This window comes from Blennius ocellaris, assembly GCF_963422515.1.
Source record: "Blennius ocellaris genome assembly, chromosome: 2".
In the NCBI taxonomy this organism is placed as follows: Eukaryota; Metazoa; Chordata; class Actinopteri; order Blenniiformes; family Blenniidae; genus Blennius; species Blennius ocellaris.
This window is the reverse complement of record NC_137651.1, coordinates 8,766,449-8,788,239: the sequence shown is the minus strand read 5'-3', so window position 1 is coordinate 8,788,239 and position 21,791 is coordinate 8,766,449. Positions and strand designations below refer to the sequence as shown.

General features: G+C 40.6%; 1 protein-coding gene across 1 annotated transcript; it reads right to left on the bottom strand.

Annotated features, from left to right (window-relative positions):
* Window positions 1-1,971: 1,971 nt before the first annotated feature.
* Window positions 1,972-19,503, bottom strand: LOC308139442 (BICD family-like cargo adapter 1; the record flags this gene model as incomplete). The annotated part of the gene is made up of 10 exons (XM_080508898.1): window positions 1,972-2,806; window positions 3,806-3,926; window positions 4,178-4,290; window positions 5,001-5,078; window positions 6,256-6,420; window positions 8,511-8,693; window positions 9,209-9,355; window positions 10,438-10,557; window positions 17,107-17,322; window positions 19,252-19,503. The coding sequence occupies 10 exons, from the start codon at window positions 19,501-19,503 to the stop codon at window positions 2,591-2,593; spliced, it is 1,611 nt and encodes a 536-aa protein (XP_080365024.1). The 3' UTR covers window positions 1,972-2,590.
* Window positions 19,504-21,791: the final 2,288 nt, after the last annotated feature.

Genomic DNA, 21,791 nt, shown 5'->3' with positions numbered 1-21,791 from the left:
CCCCCTTGAATATATATCTTTACAAATACATAAATCTATTTTTCATTGAATATACAAGTAAGATGTAAAAAAGTCAAAGGACTTAGGAGGTTTCTGCTGTCAGGCTACAGCAGAAAACAATCATGGACTTAGGTGAGGACATAAAAAGTGAAGCAAATCTCCTATCACTTGTGTCTTCTTTGGGCCTACCATTGCACAGGCACTCCTGCGCTGCAAAGCAGGTGCTCCTCTCTAACTTATATAACATATATATTCTTCACTTTTTCTGTATTGCTACAAAATGCATACTTTTTTAAATTTGATTGAAAATACTTTTCTTTCTGTAGCAATACACAACATTTCCTGAACATATTACAGTCTCTGTATACAATTTTATTTAAAAGGGAAAAAAATGCTTTGTTATTACAAATTGGGTATGGAGTGGTTAGATCTCACATAGTGAGAATGCTCTGGAATGGAGTCTGATAACACTTCTGGGAGTTCCTGTTTGTAATTTGCATGTTGTCTCTTGGCATGTTGATTTTACCACTTTAGGGTTAGGGTTTCCAACTCAAGGTCTGTAGAGTCAGTCTAGACTATGGGCAAATGAAGGGAGCATTTTTGACAGTAGTAGGATATGCGATTGAGGGAAACTGATTATTTGAGGATGTTGCGCTTGTCTCTTTTTGGGACGTATCAATGCAACAATTTTTTTCTTTCAGTAAATGGCAAAATGTCCAACTTAGATATTTTGTTGATGTTCTATTGTGAATACTATATGAGTTTTATAATAAGGGTGGTTTAGAAATCACATTTTCTCCGAAGCCAGGTGCATGTTTAATTTATGTGTTGAATGGCCTTTTGCTTCAGAATGATCAGACAAATATTAAACTGTTAATAGATTACAATTAAAGGTGGTAAAGTGGGAAGTGAATCAGGAGAAGACCCAATGAGGCAAAATATGGGATATAAATACAACCAAACAGCAATGCAACATGACCAAAAAGCTACAAATCAGATGCCACAAGGGAACTGCATAGTTTTTAAGGTTATATTCTAATTATGAGTGGGCAGTGTTTTATTTGATCCAAGGTGTGAGGTCATCTTATTCCGGATCAACCTTCAAATGCAACCTGCAGTGCTGGTGGAGCATCAGCAGGGGGCAGCAGCAACCTGGCTTGAAAGCACAGATGCAGTCGTTTAAAAATGAATTGACCCGATTTGCTTTACATCGGTTTATGTGGCTTAAAGAGCCAAGAGGCAATGCATACACTTGATTAACGAAAAGATAAAATGATAATTCAATTCCATATGTTACAGGAGTCATTTTTCTTATTGTTAAACATCTTTTTTTAAAACTGCAGATATGTTTCACTAAGACGCAGAATAGATTTAGGATCTTCATTAATCTTCTGTATAATACCAATGTTTTCAAATTAAATGCCTTTAGATCCCCGAAACAAAGTGAGGAAACCCCTCCTGGTGAAATATGTAAAACTTTGTTGAACTACATCTTCAACTTGTCCTGAATTTGAGAATCATTCATCACCAGTATCAGAATACATTATTAATCATGTTAGGACATAATTGAAAATTGAAACAAACTAAGAATTTCTTTCCTATGGAGCTTGTAAAGTGTTTTGATGTCGCCTTAAACAAAAGAAACCCTCTAAACGGAAGGTACTTTTAGTTCTGCTTTGTTTAGTCCATGAACATATTTTAAATGAGGGGAAAATGAAGCAAACCGTTATATGACCGATAAAGTACTTTGAGAAGGTCAGATTGCCTGTGTTAATATCATTCATTTTCAATGAATGACAGTGAGTTTCAAACCAGAAACAGTCAAAAACACCAGAAAGGACTGTTGTACATTTTATGAAACTGGTCAGTCATGTGGCTGAGGAAACAACAGAGTATGCACTGAACAATTTTTATCATAAACACTGAATCACAGAAAGTACAAGTGTGTCTGGTGTACAAACACAGCTCCGACTACGTCAACCCTCAATGAACACATTCAGTTTTCAACTAAAATAATGAAGAAAAAAAAAAAAGAAGAGTGAAATAATGTTAAAAAAAAAACCCAACAACAGTGTGATATTAAACAAAAACAAGCAGGATTTCTCATACAACCAACATGTTTTACATACTTAAGTTTTAAACAAAATAAAACAAATAAAAAAAAAAGTTCATACAGCTTTAAAGAAATTCATTATGAGTGAAACGCAACTAGTTCAATTATTTTCTGACCTCTTTGATCAAAGAACTTAAATAATGTGAACAAATACTTTGTCGATCAAGAACTAAATCATATATAAAGCCTCAGACGTAGAGACGTTCACAATAATACAAAATAAGGCACAATATTTACAATCTGAAGCAAAGTTTGAAGGTATTTCTGTGAAACATTAGTGTTCAAGTCACAGCCGCACTTTTCAGAGATTAATAAGGCTCAGCCTCTTGGTGAAATGTTTCAGTAAGTGCCTGTGTGACAAGTCTTTGTTTGTAGTGGCTCTGTTCTTTGCGCTGGATTAAAGTGTCTATTTTTATGGCTCCTCTTGCGACGTCCCTCTGACCTCTACGGACCCTTCACAGTGAGACCGAGTGTGCATTATTTGCCGTACTGCACCCCTTTGCCTCGTCTCAGCCAGTCCTTCCAGGGGGACTGAGGTTTGTCCTGGTTTACGTCCGAGCCCCAGGACGAGGGCGTCCGGCTGGATCTGCGGAAGAACGACAGGCCGTTGGAGGTGGGTTTCCTCGGAGGCGGCTCCGACTGCTGCTGCTGCTGAGACTTAAGCTGCTGGTTAATGATGATCTGGATGTCGTCCTGAGGAATGGTGGAGAGAATAAATGAAAACAACACAAATTTAGAGGAGAACGGACCCAATCTGCTGGGTGTAATAATACACCAAAATATCCTTCATATTATTCCATCAGACCAGTATGACATGGCTTTTGATGTTGTGTGACCCACAAGAAGCCCTGCTGGCACCCACTTTCAGTTTCACAGACTTCTAATCAACTAATGCATCTCATAAAAGACACTTCTTCATCTTCATAAATCCTTACGTGCACTGATCCACCAATCTTCCCTGACGAACTCACATGTGTCAAGCTCCAGTTCAGAGGCCACACACTCAATTTCATCTTAAATTATTGCGTTATAACCTAGAAAACCAGGTAACTCCAAAGTTTTTCCTCAATGTTGGCACAAAACAACACCGTTATATCCTGATTTAATGTACTTTTTTACAAAATCTAAATCTAAAGCACTCTTAGCACTTTTTTCCTGGAGAAGAAAGTGAGTTCTAAATGTCTACTCAGCACAGCGTTTCTCTTTAAACTAAAATAACAGGAAGATATGTTACTTATTAGAAGCCATGATTCCAGCTATTTTTCCCCAAACCTAACCTCAGAGTATGGCTTTGATGCCAGTCCACAAGTAATAATATATTGTACTGCTGCTGCAAGATGATATGGAAGGCTCGACTTTTTTTACTAAGTGCAGTATAAATAAGCACAATTTTATGTCACATACAATCAATAAAAAACAATATCAGTAATAACAATCTAATCTCAAAAAAACACTTTTCAAATTTTATTTTTTGAAAGATTTTCCTCGAAAGATGATTTGTACAGGGAGATTCAGAGATTTATTCCCAGTAAAACTGTCAGGATAGACTGAAGAGTGATGTGGCTTTAACCACATTGTGCACATCACATGTCTTGTGTGGGGATTTTGTGAAATGACAGACATTCCATTATATTCAAAAAGAAAAGGCTGCCCTGCTGTGTGGTGATTTGAGACGCAGTGCGGGGACTTCACCTGCCACGCCTCCAGCTCCTGGGACAGCTCCAGTTTGCGTTGAATGGCGTCTAATAACTGATTGTTCAGACACATCATGTCGTTTTTACTTCTGACCAGCTCTGCCTCCATCAGGGTTTTCCTACCAGGACACAATGAGAGTTTCTCAGGGACACAACAGAACAAAACGGAGTACAATCTGGATGTTTGAACTCGTCACTGATAAAAACTGAACTCTCCCTGCTGGAGAAGCTTTCATCAGAACACCAACAAATCACACCCGTCTTCAAATGGATTGTTGCAGAACTGTTCATTCCGAAGTATTATGATTGAAAATGAACATTTGTCTGAATAAAAACAATGTAACTGCTGTACATTTTTTAAGTCACTAACTTGGCTATGGCGTCGTCTCGGTCTCTGATGGCCTGCTGGACGACGTCAGCATGAGCCTGCATGTTCTGCAGCTTCTGCATCAGCTCTGTGTTTTCCTGCTGCAGCTGAAAGTTCTGCAACAAAGAACAAAAACAAAGTGCTTATTTGTTCCTAAAACAGGGGTGTCCAACTCATTTCACTTCAGGAGACACAGAAAAAGTGGAAAGTGAGACGATCACATGCTAACCTTAAAATAAATGTAATGACATAGGAATATATTCAACAACTCACTGTTAAAGTATTATTGTTTTTTTTTTTTTTAACCAAACCTGATCTTAGTATAGTGTTCTTAGTATAGTGTGCTCTACATAGAGAACAGTGAAGGAAATTGTGCATCTCTTTGTGTTTGATTTCCAGTCAAAAGTGTGAAATTAAAAAGGCCATAACAAAATCTGGGGGGGAAAAAATGTAATAATAAAAGACAATTATTGACACAATTTTTATTTGAACATAAACAGTGCAGTGTTTTAAACCACTGCTTCCGCATTCTGCTATTCAGAGATAGTGCACCGATTGATGCACTTATTACCTTAAAGATGTAAATAAATGTGATTGACTATCAGCTCTGTACACAAAAGAGACAGTGTCTATTATCAAACTTGCACCCAATAAGTCTTAGTCATACTTAGTTCACATTTTTGGAACTAACACTTTGTATTTTAGGAGTATATATATATATATATATATATATATATAGGTACTCACCAATGTAAATAATCTAGAAATCTTAAAATATGTGCCATTTTGGTAAATTTTTTTATGTACAGTCATCAGTGCGTGTTACCTGATCTCTCAGCTCTTGCGCTGCGCTCAGACTCCCACACCGATCCCCCGCCCCGCTGACCAAACCCAGATCTAGCTCCTGGGACAGAGAGATCAGGTGTCAGTCGTTCATGTGCACCAAAAGGACTTTCTGTGGTGCTGGCCGATTTGCGCATTTGCCGGGAGGAAGGAAGAGGTGGGGCTGGGTATTCAGTTACAGTGACAAAAGCGTGTTACAGCAGTGGAGGGAATACAGATACCATGAAGCACAAATGGACAATTGTATACGCCAGCTGCCGGCAAATAGGGCAGCAGCAAGAAGAGTATCAACTATATTGAATGCACATGCACACAGCTGCAAGAAGAGTGAGGGCAAAGTCTCAAACCACCTCCAGAGGGCAGACAGGCTGACTGCACCATGTGTGGAGTTTGCAGATTGACCTTGTGCATACTTGGGTTTTGCCTGGATTCTTTCGAAAGACATGCGTTTGAGATGAATTGTTGACTTTAAATTTTCCATTGATGACACTGACCTATGGCTGAGCTTGGCGCCAGCAATTATGACACCAAGTTGATTAAAGCTGCAGAGATTATGGACGGCTGGATATTGATTGAGCATATTATGGAGAGGAGAATTCACAAAGGGACGGTGGATTTTTTATATTTCGTCTTGCATCAGTTTTAACATATGATTTCAGTGACATGAATAACATCATATTTGGCTTGTTCGTGAGTAAAATATGTCAATTGTCAAAAAGTCATGGACTAGTAATGCAGAGTTGAGTCTGTGATAGGGAGGTTCAAATCACAATATGGCTCAAGATGCCATATGGTGGCATTGCTTGTTAGGCATTTGTTAAAAGCAGATTTTGCTGTATAGTCACTGTAATGCGATGCAAAAAAAACATTTCCGTCTTTAAAATGACGAGAGAAATAGCACAAGGTTAAATAGAGTATGGCTGAAAACTCTTCTTCAGACGAGTGATGTAGTGTTTGCACTTTATCTTCTGCTGGATTGAACTAGACAGTATAGTCTCTCAATAATAGTGACAAATAGCAGAATACAACCCATCTGAGAAGCAGTATCTTGTGCTTGAAATAGACATCGACAAATGTCAACGGTGGGAAATCTTTCATGTTTCACTGTATGAGAGACATTATTGTCATAAGAGCTTTGCACTTTTCCCATCCTACTTTGATTTCATGCCTCAAGGTCAGCCTTTTGTTTGGCTTCCTCTCCTGCCCTGCTTCTCTCTTTATGTTCTGCCACGGCTCACCTGAGGGCTGGATGCCTGAGCCAGAGTGTGGGCGACTCCCTTCAGCCGCTGCAGCATGGCCTGCAGGTCCTCCGGTTGACAAACAAGCTCGGACCCCGTGGAGCTGCCGAGGTCCGGGGTCAGTGGGAGGAGCAGATGGAGGATGGAACCCATTTCCTGAGTGATCTAAGATGAGAGGAAACTTCCGCTTATTATGCCTTTCAAATTGTTTTCAAAGTGTTTGTGCAACTGTCAACTTCAGGGATTGAACAAGACTTGAATTATCAAGCCCGAAACACAAATGGTACAGCTTGGATCCCGCTACTGTATATTTGACCTAAATAACAGGCGTTTTAATGATAAGCAAGTGACAAACATTAGAATTTTTTTTCCTTCCTTTCTCTTCAGGATGACACACATGCTCTTCACACACCCCGCGTCTCATGTGACATCAGGTATTTACTCAAAGGGAGGTGGCAGGCATTTCGTCATCGCTATTTTTATCTTACCTGAGGCAAACACATCACCTGATTACGCCTGAATGCCAACGCAATTTCAGAACAGAGTCATATTACATTTTCACACGTTGCATATTTTGTCGATTTCTCTAGCAAAGCAGTATTTTTTTTATTGATGTGAAATGTGAAAAGTTCTCCAGTTTCTTTATGTGCTCCTACCAAGATTTACAACACGAGTTTAGCAAACTCTGAAACATGGAAAACTCTCACAATGTGGCTGTGAAACAGGAAACGTAGAGGGTGACTCATGAGTGCAGCTACACATCACATTGTCCTGCTGTAACAACAATCACAGCACGCATCCTTCTCTCCCAGGCTTCATTCAAACATACATTTTCTTATCCAGGCCTTATCTGATTTGACTTCAATCCACAAAATCAGCCGCTTCTCCTCGCTGAATGTGTCCAGGCGTCAAACATGAGTCACACTGTCACAGGGTACTTGCACAAACTGTCCTGTCACTGTGATCCTCTCCTCAGAGCGACAAGACTTCCAAAAACTCAACATACTGACAATAATTCTCTGCCACGTCAGTGGAAAAGTCTTCCAGGAATTACTTGAATATTCTTGCTTTGAGCCACCTCATGAGCACGTTTCACCTCAAAGCACGCAAGTGCCGAGAATCAATTCCGAGTGGATATCAACAGAAGGAGCTCAAAGTGTGAGTCTGTAAACACAGAGATGAAGGCAAAACACAGTCTCATACGCAAACTGATCTCGTGTTCTCATCCATCTATTTGAGCTTCTGGGCCTTGAGGTCAAAGGTGGTTTAACTTTATTGTAACTTTTGTTACTGAAATACTTCTCAGCACTTGCACTAATTAATCTTGCACTAATTAATAAGACATTTCATGATTGATGGATGTCAGCATCATACATTACAGGCAAATCTTTCACATACACCTGCAACAAAACACAGCTGTCTCTTTATTGTAATAGGTTTTTTTAGACACGGGCTTACCGGCAGCAATTATTGTGATTGTCTTTTTACTTCCTGCAGCTTCCGGCACTTTGACAAAAACTCTTCTACGGACGCAACTACTGGTTGTGTTACAAGAGTCTCAATTTGATTCATGCTGTTGAGGAGATGTTTTCATGGATTAAGTGCCTCAGCATGTCCCTCTTGTGATCAAGGCATTTATGTTAATAGTTTTGGATGTTGGATGGATGGATGGATCTTTTTCAGTGGGTTATACAGTAATGCAGAACTGTTTTGTAGTTATATAGTAAATAGCAGTGTATCATGTAGACTGCACCACTGTTTAACATAGCACATCCACCACGCGATAATAGAATTAAAAAAGAAAATACTGCTTTTCTTTTTAATGTGACAAATCTCCTCATCTGTAAACTATTAAGGTTCTTCATCTGGCAATGAACCAATACATAGTGGTGAGGTGTGTGAGGGACTGGCAATGAAAAGAAAAATCACCCACTGTATTGATGAAACTGATCAATGTGTATTTTTTTATTTTATTTTGAAGGACAGCCTGTAATATTGAAAAACATTCTATTTGTACCCAACAGATTTTGGCTGATGTCTGACTTTAGTGAATTCTACCTCCCAGTGAGTGTGTGTGTGTGTGTGTGTGTGTGTGTGTGTGTGTGTGTGTGTGTGTGTGTGTGTGTGTGTGTGTGTGTGTGTGTGTGTGTGTGTGTGTGTGTGTGTGTGTGTGTGTGTGTGTGTGTGTGTGTGTGTGTGTGTGTGTGTGTGTGTGTGAGATCGATCTGTGCCATCACGTTGTTTCAGTGTTGTACCTCTTCTTTGCTGACTCCCAGCGCTGCCGTCTCCAGACTGCTCTCCAGCTCGGACTGCAGCGAGGCGTTTCCGTGGCTCCTGGCGTCCTGCAGGGAAACCTCCTCCTGAAGCTCCTCCACCTGAGCCTGCAGCTGCTGTGAACGACTCCGAGCCACTTCCACCTCCTGCCATGCCTCGGCGAGCTGAAAACACAGACACGTGCATGAATGGAGGAGAACGCAGAGCTTCCAGCCACAGACGTGGCGATCAAACTCTCGCAACCAGAATATTGTAGGACAATAGATCCCACAAGGTCATACAGCCACAGTGATTATAGCCCTGAGTCTTTTCGAAAAAAAACTGCCATGAAAGACACATCTCAGAACTCAAGCAGAAATCTTGACGCGCCAGATTCCAGCCTCCAGACAAACATGAAACCAAATGAACATGAATGGAATCCAGCAATGCCGGGGAAAGTTTCAATGAGTGAGATGAGGTGATTGTTGATGATTGCATAACATTTTTCCACGATCCCATCGAAACCCACACAACAGGCAGGGTGCATAAAATCCTTTTTGTTACTGTGGCTCTTTCATGCACAGAACAACCACGGCGCTGTTTTGTGTTGCTCGGTGCCACAATGAAGGCCAATCAGTGAGTATTTACTTTGAAGGAAGCCTGACAGTCCCTCCCACCCTCTCCGTTTGTGTGTGCGTACCTGCTGGCTGTGCTGCTGGCTGAGTTGGTCGTGCAGAGCCAAGCGAGCGTGCAAAGAGGCCAAGCTCGACCTCAGCTCGGCGTTTTCTTGACTGACGCTTTCCAAACGCTGCTCCAGCACCTGCTCCTTCTGGGTGAGACGCAACACCTGCAAACGCAAACGACACACATCTTAGGGGTGCCAGAAAGGTGTGAGAAAAAAAAATCTCACTTTCACTCCTTCAATAAAAAAAAAGCAAAAAAATATGAAATGCTGAAGCGTCCCACGTGTAGTTAGAAGTGTTTGGCTTTTTAGAAAAAGGAAAGTGATTTCATAATTTACAGCTGGTGTGAGTCCAGCTCTGTTGGTCAAATGACTGGTTTCTGCCACTCTGACACAAGAATTTGGACTTTCAGTGCAGCTTACTTGCACCTACAGGATATTCTGGTCCCCAAACAAACAACGCTTTGTATAAATGGTAGGAAAAATTAGGAGAGAACACACCCTAATTTGAAAAGAGAACATGTAAACATACATAAAAAGACTAAAGTATGAAACTGAACATTGGCCTTTTTTGGTGGAGATGATTTCTGATCACCCTTCCAGCAAGCTATTGTATTTTAATTTCAATTATCAGAAAGGCAAACACTTCCACCCTTCCATCAAAATGAGATATAGACTTATATGTAATACTTTCATAATAAGATCTGTGTCTCCAAGTTAATCCTTTATCAAGCAAGTTACAATATAACTTCTTCATTGCTTTCAGGGTTTGTTTGATACCGTTCATACATTTTCCAAACATATGCAAAATACTTTTAGTAAGTCATATTAGGGGTACTTTCTTTGCTAATCATACATTATGGAGTTTGATACAGTTTGATCTTGGGGATGTTACTGCATTATGTGCAAATTGCATATAAGGGTGTTTCACACTCACATTAAAGTATTGCATTATCTTCAGATAACACTTTGAGATGTGGTATAGCAATGAACTACCTATGAAGAATTAACTGAATAAAAAGAACCTATGACATGAATTTTGTATTTTTCACCTTGAAATAGATTTACTAATGTGGTAAGTCTATTGGCCTATCTCTCTCTCTGACCTGCTTTGCATCATTTTGCCTGTATTGCATTGTGAAAATGATCTATTTAATTTAAGTTTTTATGACATGTAAGGTGATGTTTGATTTGGTTGAACCCGTCCCAGCTTGACGTATGGTGTTCACGTGTGTTGCAGCTCTTACCTGCTCTCTCATGGCACTGATCAGCTCGTCGTCCTGCTGCCTGTTGTGGCTTCCCTTTTGCTGGAGTTCTTGTTGTAAAGCCTGTAGCTCACTGGACATGGCTCTCTCCACCTCCATCGCCTCCAGACACACATCAGAGAAACACCATTAGATTCACAAATGGAGAAAACGAAAAGAGACACGAGGTCCTTCAACATGCAGGACAAGCCGTTGTAACCCAGGAGGAGTAAAGATAAAACTCAACTCGGCAGGAAAAGTAAAATCATAAATGTGCATCAGTCAACCTGAAACTCCAATACAAAGCCTGCCTGAGGCGGAGGCTTTGAAAAGAATAGAAACCACAATCTTCAAGCCAAAACTAAGTAAAGATACAAGCGAGATATTTGTGGGGTAAAGTCCAGTAATCTACACCCAGATGAGAAGAAGCTGGGGATTAGGTGACGAAAATTAAATGCATTTGGGACCATTTTTGCTGCGGGCACTTCAGCACAAAAGGAAAACAATACCTTTTATTTGTTTCTACTCTGTGTTTATGCTTGACTTGAAAACTAGAAGGGTTTCTGTATGAATCTGAGCAATAACAAGGCAATCCAAGGAAGAAAATCCAATCCAAAAACATGTTCCACATGAAACAAGTAACACCTTCATTGTTTTAAATCCTAAACACAGACAAATTCAGCACTGACAGTTGTCAGATTGTAGTACCAATTTCATAAATAAGCAATTCAATAAATAAATTATCACAAATATATACAATAGCACACATAACAGAAAATAACACAAAAAAAACACAAGTTTGATTCACCAATTAATCTCATGCACATCTTTTTGGAGTGAAGGAGGTGGCCGGTAGAGAAAACCCACGCACACACAGAAAGATCATGCAAACTGCACATTAAAGCCAGAGGTCTGGGAGATGATATGGCGAACCACCACACCACCAAAGTGTTGTTAGACAACAAGTGTCAAATGATGCAAAAAAAGACAAATTTCCCCTCATTTGAAGACTTGCATGTGATGAACAAGTAGATCAGCAAAATATGTTTTACTTATAATACTTTTAAGCAAATTCAATGTGATGTTTTCAGCCTAATAATTTAAATAGAAGGTCTAGAATTAGATTTCTTCGCACAATTATTATCTAAACGTTGATTGGATGGCTAAGGCAGATAATGTTTTGACTGTTACTCTTGTGATGAGGAGGCAGTAGAAATCTGTTTTCTCAGGTTTTTGAAGGTTAACGCACTGACAAGTAACTGTTTTGACGAACGTTTTGTCTCCATCACATCCATCTCATGAGCAGGCAGTTTTCAGATAACAGGTGATAATGTCTAAAAAGCCGAGAAATAAAGTGATGCATCACTCATCCGAGAAACTGACGAAGATATAAACAAGGTAGGATTTGTAAACCAAACTCCTCCAGATAATCTAAAAGTCCTGCTGGAAATGCAGATGATAATCTTGCTACATAAACACTTTCATATCATCATTTTATCTAGTGATCATGTGAATGGGAAAGTCTGATCTCTCGATCAGAAAGAATACAAGCACATCGTAACCATGCAAACGCAGGTACACTAAACAAAACGCAAGAGGACTACAACTAGCGCCAATCCAACAAAGGGACCAAACTCACAGATGCAATATTGTTTGAGATTCCACTTGAGACAAAACGTCTCTTGAACACAAAGTTGCACAGAAACATTGAAAAACCTTTGAGGTCTTTGTGCGAGCTCTGAAACTCCAGTGAATTGGCCAACTCCCCCCCCCCTTATCTCCCCTCTCATGTCCTGGTTTGGGACCCTGCGTTCTCCTTACTCAGCAGTTTGGCGGGCCCCTGTCAGGTCCCATCACAGCTACATAATACAGGATGAAAGGCGGGTCTTTGCGGCAGATGGAGCAGAGGGCATCTTGGGATTGTGGATGACATCAACATGCCAGATTAGACAACAGTGTGGTGGAGGGTGTACGTAAACATTGTGAGGGTGGAGCTGGAGAGGACAGCTTGAGAGTACGTGTCTGCAGGAGTGTACAGAGGAAGTGAGGCAGGCGTGAGGGGTAAACTTGGAGAGACGCGTGTGTGTGTGTGTGTGTGTGAGTGTGAGTGTGTGTGATGAGAGCGAAGCAGGCACCGATGGACAAAAACAAAACATGGCATGCAGACTCACTGTGAGGAGAAAAAAAAAAGGGGGGGGGGTATGGAGATGAATATTACTGATGCCTCAAAGGGCCTCTTCCACAATGGAGGCAGCGACCCACTGAGAATCACCAAAAGATGAGTGGAAGGAGGACGCCATATACATATTTGGTGGAGACATGAAGCTTGAGATGATATCCCCCCACGACGCCTCAACCAGACCAAACACTGAGGTATCCAACAGCCGACTCCCCCAGCTACAGCAGAGCCCCTCAGGGGGGGGGGGAGAACACTGAAAGGACGGCTTTCCCCTGGGATGAGGGGATGTTTGGGTATGAGGGGGCAACATCAAGGCAGCAAATGAAAGATTTATATCTCTCTGCCATGTATATTGTCTTTTCCTTTTTGTCCGAGAGCTTGCTGATGCTGGCAGAAGGAGCAGAGGTCACGAGGAGCTCGTCAAGGCTTCTTCTTTTACAATAACGGAAATCCACAGCCAGATATTTCTCACAGCTGTCCAATAACACAGCCAACGTAAGGGATCATGCTACACTGGGTGGTAAACTGGGGCTGATGAGGCAATATGTCACAGACAAGCCTTGTTACTGTTGTTTAGGCGTTTTATGATTTGCCATTTGTAGGTTGTTTTTTTTTTTTCTTACAGTATGCCATCAATCTGCAAGTATAAATCCACATTTTGTTTACCGGTACTAATATTTCACAAAATCTTCGGACATGAATATTCTATAAGAGCTATAGAGTGTCAGGTTAGAAAATGATTCTGATTCAGTTTATCCACATTGTACCTTAATCTAGGGTTTTTCCGTTTACCTCTTTATGTGTACACATAATAGGGTGGAGTTTCCTGGATATAAACAATCCTACACATGGGGGGGGGGGGGGGGGGGGGCAGGCAGAGCTGCACACTTCACCATGGAAGCTTAGCTGATTATATTAATACAATACTAACATTACAAGCATAACACTCGGTCCAATGCAATGCTGTAGTAGCTGCCAAAACACACCACTAAAAGTATTAATTTGGTGAAATAAAAAAATGGATTCCCACAATGAGAGCACAAGTAGATCTCACTTTAATAATGCTAATTCAAAAGCAAGTAGTGCAACATAATTCAAAGTGCTCAGTGTGCTTATGGAACCACAACAGAGCAAAAGACATGTATTGTAACGACTCTTTGCTTGAGCATCATACAGTCATTCAGTACAAAACACAGCATTTCTATGTGGCCTGAGACGAGCAGCATAATTAAGCTGCTGTGTCATCATGTGTCTGTGCAAGACTCACGAAATTCATCCAGTTTTTTCAGTAATCTTTACCCTCACATTAACTCATTAATGCTTGTATTACAAACCTCAGCAGTGATTCACTGTAGTGACTAATGTCAAATAAATATAAGCTCCAGAAACTCAGAATATGAAACGGTTTCACTTAAGTTCCCTTGAAAAGAAATGAAATCTCCTGAGCTCTGCCAGTGGTGTTGCTGATCTATTTTTTTTTTTTTTTCAGACTTTAGTAAATGACCCTGTACGAAAAATATGCTGAACGTTGTCCACATTTCCAGTTTATCACATGATAATCAGACTCCTGCGCCACGCAGGCATTTTTTATCCATTAGATGTGGGTTTTTTTTACGTCAGACTAAATCAGAAATATGTTTTTATCTTTGCTGATATTACACAGGAGTTACAGAGGAGCTAATGAGGATAAATCACCAAAGAATTTCTCTGGAATTAATAAAGTTTTTCTGTAAATAACCTCCCCGAGGTCCTCAGAATCATTTTCCATGTATTTCCCGGTCAGAGGCTGTCTGGAAATGAGCTCATTGAAGGTAATGAATTATCCATTCAAGGCAGTGACAACAGATGCAATATAAACAAACGAAACACAGCCTGACCTCACTCGCCACTCCTTCATATTCTACCAACGGCTTTCTGGTAAAACCTCTGAAGTGTGTGACTGTCTGGAAAACATCAACATTGTTTTTGTGCAGCAGCTTCCTCTTATGCAGCGGCAGGACGGAGATTCACAGCAGAGTTTTCCTTTCTCATATCAAAGCCGGGTGTAGGAGATGCATTTCTCCCCCTCTCGCTCTCGGTCCTTGTAGTGCTATGGCGGACAGATTCCTGTCGTGCTCCACTTGTACTCACAATTATAATATCAAGTTTCAGGCTCTGTGAAACCTTGCATGAAGCTTTATAACACAAGTGAAAGTCAGTAATTCTGGCAGACGAGTGTTTTTACCCGATACACATTACATTTCATCAGTTGTTTACATTTTTTTTTTGTGCGTTTTCATAAAGGTTCATCAAAATGTGTAAACAAAAAAGAAACTATCATCAATTTCTACTCAGCAGCAGTTAATGTTTTCAGCAGGTGGATTGGCGTCACGTCAGAGTCTCTCTTCTCTCTTGTTGTCCAATAACTCCACCTCCAAGTCTGGATCAACTGGAAGTTTCCTACCTGCTAGATATAATTCTATACTTTATTTTAATGTAAAGTGCAATAAAATCCATTTCTTCTAACTGGCACAGTATATATCAAATTTAAATGATTTCAATCAGTTTTACTGCTGGTCAATTGTTCCAAGAGTGAAAATCTGCTGATTCGCTTACTATGCTTGGAGAAACTAAATAACTTGGTTACATTTGCTGTTTCCTTAAGATATCACGACGTCCGAGTCCAGTACTTTTATCAACGTTTTGAAACATTCCCTTCCAACAAAACGACATATCTGGGCTGTAAAAGCCCAAAGGAGACACATATCAGCAGCTCCGTTTATTACTGTAGTAGCCTGTGCTCCCATTCACTTCCACATAATTACAGGAAAGCAGCCACAACTCACCCCACCAGGCAACAGTGCAACAGTAGCAGCAGCCCCCTTCACCACGTCTGGTAAGAATGTTTCAGACATGAAGTATCGGCTACTTTGAAACATTCACGGTTTTCACCCAATGTTTACAACCATACGAAGTCCATAGTCATGCCTCGTCTGATGCTGAGTAGTCAAATGAAACATTTCCGCGTCCTCCTACTACAGACACAGGGTTGGTTTTTTTTAAAGAAAAAGAAAAAAAATCTGAATTGACTTTTTCCTGGACTTCTTGAAAGTCAGCTGCCAACAAGAAGGAGGGGGACGGGCATTCACAGTTCCCGTTTCTGAAGACTCTGACTCATGATGGGGAGGTATACTAGTTTTTGGGATTTATCTTTAACTTTGCAAGCTCAAGTCAGCTCTTCATTTTGAACAGACACGCACGTACACGAGCCTGTGTGATCAGCCGTGTGGAATCAGGTGCGTCACAGCTGTAATGTTTAGCAAAACAATCTGGACGTTCTCAGGCTGGAAAAACACTCAAGGTTGTCCAGACGAGTGATCCAATCAGGTCCTCCATCCGAACTGATAAGAGGCTGTAAAATATGTCAGTGGTCGGATTTTCACTCGCAATGTATGCGGTTTCCTGAGGCTCAAACACTGAGGATCATAAATATCGTATGAGCTGATAAAGACCCGGGTTGGTATGTCGTCCATGTTCTGGCTCATTATGTCATTTTAGTATCAAAGTTAAATGATAACTTCAGGTTACTGAATAAACCGGTGGTTATGATGTTCTTGTGCGTAGATTAATGATCAATCTGATAAATTAATCTCCTTGAGTCTCCTTAATGACTTTAACTTTATGTAACATTGCTTTAATAGTATTAAAAAATATATATTTGATTTGGTTTTGAAAGTGTTGGTGTTTTCAAAAAGCTTGTGTGGATCTTTTTTTCCCTTTTCATTTTTTGGGAATAAATCCTATAATTATAATAAAACCAAAAAACTATCAAGTGTGACAGGCACAATATTTACAAAATGTACTACCAGATGTTGACAAAAACAAAATACAATGTGAAAAAGATGAATGAGTCTTCAAGGGAAACTACTACTTTGTGTGAGTGTTGAAGATGGCTTAAGTTGTGTTGAGTTTGGGTTTTTTTTCCACTCTTCTCATGTTTGAATCCTTTTCTACCAACAATGGCACATGGTTGAGAGGAGTGAAACTAAAATCTTTTCTAACCTGAGCTGGTTCATCTAAAATCACATCGTGGCATCAAATCTCACTCTCTCTATTGTTTACAAATCGTTTCCATCCTCCTCCTCCTCTCCGCCATGGACCGTTTACCCGAGGACAACAATGTTGACTCAGTCTCATAAACCTCATATTTGTGTCTCCTTCTCAGATAAAACCTTTTTTTTTAGCCAAACGTGCATTTATAAGACAAGCATGCTGTTCTGGCCTCGCTCCGAGGCCTCGCTCCTCACCAGATTAGCAGAGTCACACTGATACACCCGCCTGTGGTGCACAGAACATCAAGTTTCACTGAGTGTGGATCGGGTGACAATCTTATCTAGTGTGAGCCAAACAGTCTGCAGGTGTTTGTTTCACCTTGGCTCAGTTAGCGGAGGGGGGTTTCAAAAAAAAAAAAAACAACACAAAAAAAAACCACTAACTAAATCTGCTGGACTCACGGTTTTGAGCTCCTCGCGCAGCCGCTGAGTCTGCTCGCTGTGCTCCAACTGGGCTCGACCCTTCTCCTTCTCCGCCTCACTGAGCGCCCGGGTGAGCCTCTCCACCTGGGCGCTCAGCTCCCTCGCATCCCGCTCCAGGTCGCCCACCTGGCTCTCCCACTGGGACTGGCAGCCCTCCAGCTTCACTCTGAGCTCATGCCTGCCCTGCTCCAGCTCCTGAACAGAGGAGAGAGTCATGAGAGAACAAGAGGTTATCAGTCAAGTACAGAGGAGATCGGAAAAAACAAAAAACACACCAAAATAGAGCTTATTAACATGCTTCTATTCTGTATTGACTTTGACATGTGTGAAAACTAAATATTACTGTGGGGAACAATATTATGTAATTTTGGATTGTGTGTGTTAAAAAGAAGTAATGAGCCTGATGTGCTAAAACACTATCCAGTCAGCAGAATATCAGCCTATATTTCCTTGGGGCATCCTTGTATTTATGGCTCCTTATATAAGCACCTACTTCAGATTGTGTCAGATGGGTTCATCCCACAAGCTTATCTGACTTTGTGGATTACTTTGCCACTCTGTCAGTTTGTCCTCTCACAGATTTATGTGATAGTCACACCCGATAAGGCCGAACGGTGAACGGTCTGAAAGATGTCAGCGCTCACCCCAAGAGAGAAAAGGGGCCATTATTTAACCTGTCACAACCTCTCGGGTGTTTGTGTGACTGTGCAGAAGGCGACAGAGAGGACAAACGTGAGGACACTAAAGTTGGTGTTTCACAGTTATGTTGGACTGAGCTGCAGTGTGTGTGTGTGTGTGTGTGTGTGTGTGTGTGTGTGTGTGTGTGTGTGTGTGTGTGTGTGTGTGTGTGTGTGTAAGGTAATATCTGAGTACAAAGGGTGAATCTGGGAATCTGAGTTACATGTCTTCATCTCATCATACAGGCCATCTAACATGTGAACAGAATAGCTATACTTGAAAACGTCTCAGTTAATTGGTTTGTTAAAAACACTTGTCAATCAAATACTTTACATAAAACACATTTCTGGAAAGAAAATGAGGCAAAAACCGGCTGATCAACTTGAAAACAGCGTCGAAATGCAAATTTGAGAGGCTGAATCGGGGCGATGACTTCAGTTCTGTTCCAATATACATTTCTGTCAACAATTAGCTACTATAGATTCACACACACATTACTAAAACATATTGAGTGATGCAGAGCACAGTGAGCTGTTTCACAATGACAATGTCTATTATGTCAGTCAGGCCATGTTGAATCAAATCAAACAGCCATAATTAGATTTCAAAACTTCAGTTTACTGAAGCACATGATGTCATTTTCTCTCTGTTCCCTCTTGAACAATAATGAGGTGGAGCTCAGAATTTGCACAAGGGGATTAATAAAGTAGATTAGCTTAGTTTACATGCAGCTTGCTACTATAAAAAGCAAAACAGCACTCCCTTATACAATACCCAAAGCTTCAGTTACTCTTCAAACACATTTAAATCCATTAACAATAACAGACAATCATTTTACTTAAATTATTAACTGTAAATGATCTATATTATCCAAGGGATTCTAAAAAGACAATTTGCTTTGTAAACAAATAGATAGTCTAAAGAATAAACGTAGATGCTACAAAAATGTAGATCAAAAATATTTAAGTAATGAATTATATGTAAAGTAGTTTACATTATGAGCGAGCAAAAAAGAAGAAGAAAGAAAACCATGTCTTAATGTACTCCTTACAGTAATGCATTCAATTTCAGGGCTGTGCAGCCCAGATTACACGTGTCCATAATAACATCATCCCACAGTCCATAAATATAGAATTAGAACATACAATTATTAATACTATAAGAGTTTGTTTTATGAATTGAATAAAAATTAATAGTGATGCCTGATGTAGTAATCCAAAGTGTCAAGATTAACAGTGTTAAAATTAATTGCTTTACATTTTTCATCTTTTTTTTTATTTATTTCATTTTAAACAGCAGGAAACTTTTGATTTCGCTCAACTCCCTCACACTATTCCCAAAACTACACACAGTCTGTTTTATGTCACTCCTCTGGATATCCAAGTGATCTTCGGGTGTTTTATTTCCCACCTCAGATTAAATTAAAAGCAGGCTGCCTGGTCTTACCTCCAGCTTGTCCGCGTACTCCACATGAAGTTTGTCGCTGCGCTCCTTCAGCTGACGGTTTTCCAGGAGCAACGCGTTTCCCAGCTGCGCTGCCAAAATAACCTCTTCCTCCTTTTGTTTCAGAGCAGCCACCAGTTCACCGGGGTCCCGATAATCTGTTATTTCCTCCGCTCCGTAGTCAAAGTAGAAGTCCTCCTCCTCCCCCAGGTCCATTTTCGTGGACTTGAAGCTCCACTCGTCCAGTCGATCCATTATGTGTTGTTGTTGTTTTGTCTGTTTGTTTTTTATCCGCGTAAATGTGTGAAGAGACGCGCAAAGTGTGCCATGAGAGTGATGCTGGGATGTGAAGTGTTCATGCAGGACACCTGAGCAGAGCTGCTGAGGTGAAACTTTTCAGCTCTCCTGCAAAAAAAAAAAAAAAAAAAAAGGGCTGATCCTCCCTCTGTCACCAGCAGATGACTGGTCTGTGTCCTGTGGGAGTCGGCTTCACCTCTGTAACCAGTCTCCACCCCACAAATCACAATGATTAGAGACTGCACTTATTGGGTTGTTCTTGTTTTTATTTATTTATTCATTTTAAAGCATCGACAGTAAATTCAAGGGGTGAATTCAATGGTAATGGACCAAATAATTAAAGGTCACAACATAAGGAATGTAGGCAAATGGTAAAAAAAAAAGAGAGAGAGAGAGAGAGAGAGAGAGAGAGAGAGAGAGAGAGAGAGAGAGAGAGAGAGAGAGGGGTGCAGACAGTAAATCGTGGAACTCATTAAAAGTTCACACTGTGGGACTGAAGTTGCAAATGTTTGGATAAATAGCTGCAGTGTGTGTGGGGACACAATGAGTGGGTTCTGGGCTGGAGCTTTAGTGACTTGAAACAATGTACTTGGAAAGTCTTGAGGCAAATTTTAGAGTTTGAAATTATGCACTGAATTTGGAAGTGCAACCAAAATAAAATTAATAAATAAAAAAATAAAAAAATGGAGCACACCCCAGCCAGCAGGTGAAAGATAGAAAACTTTTTATTGAAAGTTTTTCCATGCAAAAGGTGCTCGATAAGAAAGTTTATCTCTGCACTACAAATATCAAGAATTGATTCATTTCTTCTCCGTCAATCCAGAATCCCCTGAGAGTGGCATCAAGAAGGACAGCTGGTGGAAAGTGATACTTATAGAGCAAAACTTTTCAACTCTCATGAATAATCTATAACAAGTTTCACTCCTTGTAGTCAGTATTAATTTATTTATTTTTTTTTTATTTCAACCTTATGCAGCAGTTTTATTATTACAGTGAATGATTTTCCTCTGTCTGTGTTCAGTCATACAGCAGGTGCTCAAAAGGTCGTCCAAGCAGGGTTTTTGACTGCCAAACAGGGGGAGTGTCTGCTTCCTTTGTCCAGATGCTCTTCAAAGGTCAGAGGTCAGCCTCCACAGGTTTTTTCATGGAGCTCAGGGGGGGGCATCAGTCCAATAAAAGCCCCAGCATCCTCACGCACGGCGAGGCTTTTGTCGTCGGGGAGGCTGGAGCTTCTTTACATATGGCATCAGAGAACAAACGCACACAGAAGCACTGTATGTCAGGCCCCCACCTCGCCTCAGGGCCATTGTCTCCATTGTTCCTGCTCAGTTTACGGGTGGTAAGCGTGTCGAGGCAGCGCGCACACACAGCGGGGTTCACATGTTTAAACGAAGCTAATAAATCAGTCTGTATTCAAGCGCGCCGGCGCGCGTGCATGAGTGGTCAGATGTAAGAGGCAGAAGCCGCATTATTAGATATTGAGCAAAGAATGAAACTTACAGTGAATGTTACATATTTTACTGAGCGAGAGCAAAAAGTATGAAGCCCCCTCTTTAAATTCAATGGATCCTGCAGGACGACTTGCTGCAGATGGTGAGATAAAATTGATTTGATGCCGCCCGAGCAATACCAACAACCATAAAATCTATATATACGAACCATAAAGCCTGCCGCTCCCCGACAACAATAATTCTGTAAATAACGCCGTCCATCTACTCAAACAGTTCTGCTGAGGCATCAGCTGCATCAGCAAGACGTGAGCTGAAGCTAAATCATGCTCGGTGTTCAGGGCACATAAATATTATCAGTAATGATCGGAACTAGGACGAGGAAGCGTGAGGCCAACGACATCAAGATTTGCTCTGTCAACCCAGTGGAGGTCATGTACAGTCAGTAAAATTAAATACTCAAGATAATGCAGTTTGCAGCATGGTTCACTCCAGAACTTCCACCCTGAGAAATAAATAAAGTCCAGTTTTACCTCCATCCATCTTTTATAATGCTTCATCCAACTCAGGGTCTCTGGGAGGGTCAGCAGTCCATCACAGGGAAAACACATAGACAAACACATTCAGTCCAAGGGGCAACTTTCAATTACTAATTAGTCTTAAATGCATTTTTTTTTAACTGAGGAAAATCCCTGCAAGCACAGAGAGAACATTCAAACCCCATGAAGAAAGCCTGTAACTATATTATATATATTGAATGAAAAATATTAACAACAACCGCACAGCCTCTCAAGAGTT